This window comes from Limulus polyphemus, unplaced genomic scaffold (assembly GCF_000517525.1).
Source record: "Limulus polyphemus unplaced genomic scaffold, Limulus_polyphemus-2.1.2 Scaffold10362, whole genome shotgun sequence".
NCBI lineage: Eukaryota > Metazoa > Arthropoda > Merostomata > Xiphosura > Limulidae > Limulus > Limulus polyphemus.
The window spans coordinates 8267-17058 of NW_013675972.1; the positions used below are offsets into that span (position 1 = coordinate 8267).

Sequence of the window (8792 nt, forward strand, 5' to 3'; positions counted from 1 at the left end):
TATAGTGTAATCTAAAGTTTTATAAATTTTACATGTAATAATAATAAAATAGGTAGTCAAAGATCGTGAAGACTGTTTTGTTCTACCAAATGATGATAAAAGTATAGTTACTACTAGAACTAAGTAGGCGCTAGGCCTATTGAAGAAAGATGATGAATGAAAATTAGAAATCTCGATTTTGACTATTCGCCAGTTTTCGACTTTCGGACGCTCTGGATAGCTAAAAAGCGGCATATAAACTGTAGATAGAACGCCTATTCCAGGTAGCTCTTCATGTATAGCTTCTGATGACCTGTAGCGAAGAAAACCCAGATGACTTTTGTATTGTATTGTATACGGGTGTCATGATATAAAAGATTGTTTATTTTTGATATTATTGATTCATTTATTTTTTGAGTGAATATCTTATTATTGTTTAGTTTTTGTTATAATAAGAGTTAAAGGCAGAGATTGTAGGAAGTTTTGTTAATAATTCATTGATGTAGAGACTATCGAACGTCACATGCAAAACTTTGACGTCGAGAATATAGAAGGAGCAGACGATTAAATGATAAAGATATAAATAGTGTAAGATGAGCGGAAGCAGCAGACAGACAATATCAGAAGAGAATAAACTTACAGCAAGGAAAAGTTCGGTGTGAAGTTAACTATCGTGGAAGTGATAGGCCTAACGATTAACATAGATCTAACGTTTAATATGTTAGAGTAAGACTAACGGTAGAAAAGGATACAAGAAAAATATTTTATTCCGTCAAAGCATGATTCTAAAGAAATTGAATCAGCCTGAGTGCACGTTGACAAAAGGAACAGAGGATCTTTAGAAGAAAGAAGACCAAACGATTCCGGTAACTCGCGCCACAATTGTAAGTGAATCACAAATAAAATACTAATGCGATAGTAATGGAGAAAATAGTTCGGTTTGTCAAATGAAATTCTAAAGTAGTTGAATAGGCCTAAGCGAACTTTTGACATCAAGAAGAGAGCTATATATATAAATAGTGTTTATGATATGCCTGTAATCTCTATAGTGTGAAGACTTTGTTGTACGTATGTTAACTTGTTCTGAGTATATATATATTATTTTTAAAACAAGTAAAGTGTGTGCTGTTTATTCATCGCTGAATTTATCGCTAACAAGTCACAGACGACTACTGTAGAAGAATCCTAAGCCTAACAATTACATAGTATATATTTATACTATCAAGAAATATAAGTAAAAACCATTTATTTTGACACTTGGCAAAACGAATAATATATCATAAATTCTGACAACGGGCGTCATGCCATCCCTACATGGAGAGTACTAGCGCTCTCTCTCTCTCTCTCTCTCCGATAGACTCAATGAATCCTCATTAACTACGCTATCTACTATATCTACATCATCATAAAAAGCAGTTTCGCTAGCAAACAACTGAATTATAAAATTGAAAATACAGCTGCAAGCACTGTGTTGTTGGGTTAAATGTACTAATGGATTCTAGATTTAAGTTTGTTTGTTTTAAATATAAGAAATTATCCAAGGTTGTTTAAACTGTATGTGTAAGAGGATTTTGTCCGTTGAAATTAAGAGTCTCTAAACAATAAGAAACAAAATCAGTTTTTGGGTGTTAAGCACAAAGCTACACGATGGACAATCTGTGTTGTGTCCATCATGGGTGTTAAAACCCAGGAGGGGTCGGAACAAAAGTAAATAAAATCAAATGCACAGTGAATAAACAAAAGAAACGAGATTGAATTAGGCTTAGCTTGATCGATTGGATACGTATCACGTGGCGAATCTGTTATTATTATTATTATTATTATCAAAATTAGGTGGGAGTATAGTCATAAAATTAATAAATTACAATATATATATATATATAATGGAGTAAAACATATGCTTAGTGAATGAGTGGCAAAGGCTAATGTATGCCTTTTAGTAAAAATCTTGTTATACTGTCTTTCCTTGATTACCTTATTTATAACTTAACAGTCCGTGGACTATAATATTATCAGATAAGGAGTAATAAACTGTACGTTATTTACCACTGTGTCAGGTTATTACACTCAATCTGGTGTAATAAATTGTTTAGTATTTACTGTTGCGTCAAATGTTGGAGTTGCTCTAGAAACACCATGTGTTGTTAAAAGTCACGACCCACGTTTAAAAAACGTTGTTAATTTCTCTTGTTTTTGAGTTGTTGTTTTTTTACGTTAGTGTTAGTGTAAAAATGGATTATTTCGCTCAGATGATGTTACTGAGCATAAGAGTAATTAATGCCAAAAAGTACCAAACTCAGTAATCGTAAAACTGCACTTGTATACAGTGCTTTTCAGAGATGCCCAGAGTGTTATTTCCACAGAGTTAATTTATACCTGAATTAGAAGGGTATCCAGAACAAATTAAAATTACAATGATTTGTGTACTAATGAGAAAAAGCTTTAATTCGTGTTCAATTAGGCTCGACTCCAATCTGAGGGTCGCGGGTTCGAATCCCAGTCCCACCAAACATGCTCGCCCTTTCAGCCGTGGGGGCGTTATAATGTGACGGTCAATCCCACTATTCGTTGGTAAAAAAGTTGGCGGTGGGTGGTGATGACTAGCTACCTTCCCTCTAGTCTTACACTGCTAAATTAGGCTAGCGCAGATAGCCCTCGTGTAGCTTTGCGCGAAATTCAAAACAAACAAACAATCGTGTTCAAGTAGAAAGACCAAAACATCTGTATTGGAAGTTGCTGTAATAGAGTTTCGTTGTTATCCGAGTTTAGGTTTTTCACCGTATCCAAGGGTCTTTTAAAACTATGTTATCGTATAAGCGACGAATGGCATTACAATGACCACTTACCTACCTCAGGTTCGGATCCCCGTCACACGAAATATGCTCGCCCTTTCAGCCGTGGGGGCGTTATAATGTGACGGTCAATCCCACTATTCGTTGGTAAAAGAGTTGGCGATGGATGGTGATGACTAGCTGCCTTCCCTCTAGTCTTACACTGCTCAATTAGAGACGGCTAGCTCAGATAGTCCTCGTGTAGCTTCGCGCGAAATTCAAAAACAATCAAAACAAACAAACAATACTCACCTCAGCATTTGGAAAGTCAAACACAATCATTTCTTCTGGAGAAATGTGCCAGTGGGAATCTGATAAACCGAAATGTTTAAGTTCTGGCGATGAGAGTTCCACTTCTAGGTCTTCAACCATGCTTGTAATAAAAATAAATCTCGTGTTTCGACCGATGGAGCTGTCAATCAGAACATCAAACGACTCCCAGTCTCCGCCCACTAGTCTTTCTACATTGGGTAACTGGAATGGTAAAAAAATATATATATTTGATGGGTTCAAGAAGATTTTATTTATGAAATAAGACTTATAATATCTTCTTAACTTCTTTAATCGATTTCTGTAATTTTTTTTGTACACTTACGAAGCGTGAAATCCCGATCCCGAACTGCTTTCGAATTACAGGTTTTCACGAAAAAAATTCAACTCCTTACTGGATGTCGAAACGTAGAAAAGACGACACCTTTAAAAGGGTGATTTTCAGAATCCCCTCAATTAGTGAATAAATATTTTAAAATGTACCGAATTAGATATAAGATTCAAACTTCAATACTTATTCTTACCGCCCCTAGCAAGTCTGATGTATTATAGCATTAAAAAAAGGGGGGATAACAAGGCTGGGCACAGCACATATAGCCCGATGTGCAGCTTTGCGTTTAACTACAAACAAACTTATTTTTATCTAAATAATTCCTGCCCTTTCAGCCTAACAATTAAATTTCATTCGAACTATCTGTTTGTACACAACAAACCATTTTCGTTATTTACAGCTTTAGTTTTGAAACCAGTTTAAACGATATTTAAAGGGACAATCTAATAGGTTTCTTTCATGTCTCTGTCAGCTTTAGTTTTGAAACCAGTTTAAACGATATTTAAAAGGAAAATCTAATAGGTTTCTTTCATGTCTCTGTCAGCTTTAGTTTTGAAACCAGTTTAAACGATATTTAAAGGGAAAATCTAATAGGTTTCTTTCATGTCTCTGTCAACTTTAGTTTTGAAACCAGTTTAAACGATATTTAAAGGGAAAATCTAATAGGTTTCTTTCATGTCTCTGTCAGCTTTAGTTTTGAAACCAGTTTAAACGATATTTAAAGGGAAAATCTAATAGGTTTCTTTCACGTCTCTGTCAGCTTTAGTTTTGAAACCTGATTCTATATCTTTCAGAATCAAATCAGTAGTAGAATGACCGGGTTGGTTGAAATGTTGTGAAGTCTTTTTTCGGTGAATAGAAGATTGGAATTCTCTTTAAGAGTTGTTTGGGTATGCTCTACATGGATGACAACTTTTCTATGGTGGTTTGTAATTTGTAATTCACTTTTGCATGAACAAGGATAAATTTAAGACTTCTGCTCTTTTTGCAAGGAGATAATTTTAGGTAAAATTAGTTCCAGGTGGTCATAGACTTTGTGCGTTTTCCAGAACACACAAAACGTGTGTTATAGGGTTTGTATCATTTTGTATCAAGACGTCTTGAACCTAAGTGTTTTTCTGACGTCGTGAAGTCAATAATATAAGATATTGTATTTGATTCTTTACACTTTAAGGATGGTTTTGAGTTGAGTGTTGTTAGCTTTTTATAAACTCTTTGTCAGTCTCGGTATTTTTATATCCTCTTTGTAACATTTTTTTTTTCAGAGCCTTGGTGTTTTCTGTACTTTTTCATCAATATAGATTTTCTTGATTTGGAACGCTTGACTCTGAGTTAAATTCCGTTTAGCGTGGGTGAGGCATGTCAGGTTTTGTGGGTTTTCTACAAGCTAATGAGTAAAATTCCTTACTGTGAGTATTATTCCGTTTAGCGTGGGTGAGGTATGTCAGGTTTTGTGGGTTTTCTACAAGCTAATGTGTAAAATTCCTGACTGTGAGTATTATTCCGTTTAGCGTGGGTGAGGTATGTCAGGTTTTGTGGGTTTTCTACAAGCTAATGAGTAAAATTCCTGACTGTGAGTATTATTCCGTTTAGCGTGAGGGAGGTATGTCAGGTTTTGTGGGTTTTCTACAAGCTAATGTGTAAAATTCCTGACTGTGAGTATTATTCCGTTTAGCGTGGGTGAGGTATGTCAGGTTTTGTAGGTTTTCTACAAGCTAATGTGTAAAATTCCTGACTGTGAGTATTATTCCGTTTAGCGTGGGTGAGGTATGTCAGGTTTTGTGGGTTTTCTATAAGCTAATGTGTAAAATTCCGTCATCAAATGAGGCAGTGACAGCATGGAGGTCTATTGTGAAAATGTGTTATAATAATAAATAAAGTATTTAAGTGGTTCAAGACTGGCTGTAACGTTTCCATGTGTGAGGTTTTACAGGGCCTTGTTGTAACAGGTGTCTTTGAATATGGTCCATATATATTGGTATAGTTAGGAGCCATTTTGTTACCCATTGCTTTACCGTCAATATGAAGGGAATGTTCGTTGTCGAATTAGAAGTTTTTTAGAGATAAGACAAGACTGGCAAGATGAATTACTTTTGAAATTCAGGTGGATTGGAGAGGTTTAGGGCAGATTTCAGCACTTTTAATTCTTTATCGTGTGGAGTATTAGCTTCCTCAATGATACCTACAAGCTGCCTTTATGTAAGAGTGGATAATACAAGGAACTTCTGCCATGTGGTGTTCAACAAAATCATAAAGATTCTCTGTGTTTATGTTAGAAATTGTGGGTCAGCCGGGATCGTTAGATTTGTGTATTTTGGGTAAGAAATAAAATCTACTCGGACAAGCCTGTTCGGGTGTCAAATATTGGAAAGTTTCTTTGTCCATTTTTTATCAATGATGGTCTTCAGCTAAAGTGATCAATCTCTAGATATTTTCGACAAAAATCGGTTTGCTCCAGTTAAATATAGTAACACTGGTATTATGTTATGCAAAAAGTTTTATAGAACTTACTATTACTTCAGGTTGGTCCAAGTCTGACCTGATTTTCTTATAGAACTTACCATTACTTCAGGTTGGTCCAAGTCTGACCTGGATTTTCTTATAGAACTTACCATTACTTCAGGTTGGTCCAGGTCTGATTGATTTTCTTATAGAACTTACCATTACTTCAGGTTGGTCCAGGTCTGACTTTATTTTCTGACTGAAGTAGAAGAACGGTTTATCGAACTGTTCTGTCGTCCTCTGAGGATCACATGGGATATAATGTGAGTTTCCACCCGTCTTGGAAGACATCTCCTCCAGCCTGGACGAGGCTTCAACTCCAAGAGCCACCGTATCAATAATGACGCCTGAATTCTGTAAATCCTGCCAGATATCGTCAATACACGGACCTTGGCAAGGAATGTTTTCATCTCCATCAGATATTAACAGAAAACGAGCCCCGTCTGTGATGTTCCCGACGACCTAAGAGAAAAGGGGTTTCATCTCTATCAGATATGAACAGAAAACGAGCCCCCCTCTGTGATGTTCCCGACGACCTAAGAAAAAAGGGGTTTCATCTCTATCAGATATGAACAGAAAACGAGCCCCCCTCTGTGATGTTCCCGACGACCTAAGAAAAAAGGGGTTTCATCTCTATCAGATATGAACAGAAAACGAGCCCCCCTCTGTGATGTTCCCGAGGACCGAAGAGAAAAGGTGTTTCATCCTTATCAGATATGAACAATCCCCGCGTGGGATTGTTCCTAATACATATCAAGTTTATTTAACCATCAAGCTTGTAGTTGTTCAATACTGGTGGGATTCACATATTGAATATTTAAAATATTTAGGGGACATAAGTGGTAAATAATTTGTTGAGTCACTCGCGTTCTTTGCTGTGTCACTCTCGTTATTTGTTGAGTCACTCTCGTTATTTGTTGAGTCATTCACGTTATTTGTTGAGTCACTCGCGTTATTTGTTGAGTCACTCGCGTTCTTTGCTGTGTCACTCGCGTTATTTGTTGAGTCATTCACGTTATTTGATGAGTCGCGTTCTTAGCTGTGTCACTCGCGTTATCTGTCGAGTCACTCGCGTTATTTGTTGAGTCATTCACGTTATTTGTTGAGTCACTCGCGTTATTTGTTGAGTCACTCGCGTTCTTTGCTGTGTCACTCGCGTTATTTGTTGAATCACTCGCGTTCTTTGCTGTGTCACTCGCGTTATTTGTTGAATCACTCGCGTTATTTGTCGTGTCACTCACGTTATTTGCTGTGCTACTCACGTTATTTGCTGTGCTACTCACGTTATTTGTCGTGTCACTCACGTTATTTACTGTGCCACTCACGTTATTTGTAGCCAACAAGATCACAGACCTTCAAGTAATTTGGCACATGGGAAATTCTAGAGTTAAATATTTATGTTTTAACTAGGTTACGGAAACTAATAAAGATGTTATTGTTACCTTCAGTCCCATCTTTAGACCATCTCCGATAGCCGTGGAGCCTATAGCATCTACTGGAATTTTATCTTGGATTTCCTTCACGTTACCGGACATTTTTCTTGTTAATGGCAGTGCTACACGTGCTGTGTTTGCAAAAGTAACGATAGAAAGGAACGTTCCGTCCGCAACGTTCCGGACAAACCTAGAGGCGCTTTTTCTTAGTTGATTCAACGACTGTCCCTAAGACAGTAAAATGGCGGTTAATTACACATAGCCCAATATCTAATGAAACAGAAGACACATTTTCAATATAATTACACGAGTCATTTTTTTAATTGAATGAGCTATTTATAATAGAAGACACTAGTCAACATTGTTACTAATGATCCATTCTCCAGTAAAATAGAAGACACGTGCTCAACATAATGATCCAAGAAGCGATCGTTTACGCGATTATGATTTTATTTTTCAATCACTCTTCGAAACTCAAAAGCCACGATCAAAAGGTATGTTTTATTGACAACTATTAATACTTTACCTCTTTATCAATGTGGCTCACATTTAAGATGTTTAATATAGCTTAATGTGCTTAAATTCGATACATTTTCATGCAAACTTTGTACATTTCAATAGAGGAACGTTTCACTACAACATGAAACAGTATGAAAAAATTTGAGTAACGAAAGTAATGTAACAACACATTATTCCCACAGTGGTACAGCGGTATTTCTGCAGACTTACAACACTAGAATCCGGGTTTCGATACCCGTGGTGGGCAGAGCACAGATAGCCCATTGTGTAGCTTTGTGGTTAATTACAAACAAACGAGTATCTTAATGTGAACTGTGCTTAATGTGCACAACGCTCAACGCGACTTATCGAACTTAAGCACATTAAGCCATATCAAGCATCTTTTACAATAAGCGTTTTAGACTGTCTTATTAATTAAAAATTAATTCCATTCATCAGGGCAGTAAACGACTAATATCCAATTAAATTCAGAACGTACTCCGGTTATTGTAAAAAAAATCAGAATTTTCTCTGTAAATTGAAATATTTCAATATACATATGTATATTTTAATGTGCTAATTTTTGAAGCTTGCTCGTTTACCTCCAAATAAAATTGTTTTTTTTTGTGTCAGAAATTTAAATCGGCTTGACATTCGGTAAAACACTAATGACAAAATTTTAATCGTAAATGTAAGATATGTCATATATATTTTTTATGGTTTATAGCTTCAAAGTGAAACTTTCCAAACAACATTGACTGAGGGTGATTCAGTTGCAGAGGTACTGTTGCGTCAGCGAGGTCACGTGACTAGTGTCACGCCACCTGTTTCTAAAAATATCCTGTTCCTTCATGAATGCCCTAGCATTTACTAGATATGTGTTAGTCTTGTATATAAGACCGGCCACGAAGCGACGGAGACAATGAGTAATTGAACTGCAGTCAGAGA

At 36.3% G+C, this 8792-nt stretch overlaps 1 protein-coding gene across 1 annotated transcript in view; it reads right to left on the reverse strand.

The window, feature by feature from the left end:
* Positions 1-8792, reverse strand: part of LOC111083618 — an 18061-nt gene that overhangs the window by 7433 nt on the left and 1836 nt on the right. Inside the window, exons 2-4 of the mRNA XM_022380247.1 lie at positions 7356-7574; positions 6073-6375; positions 3063-3284 (exon numbers count right to left, since the gene is read on the reverse strand). Of these exons, the coding sequence (XP_022235955.1) occupies positions 3063-3284; positions 6073-6375; positions 7356-7574 (744 nt within the window). The remainder of the gene's footprint in view (positions 1-3062; positions 3285-6072; positions 6376-7355; positions 7575-8792) is intronic.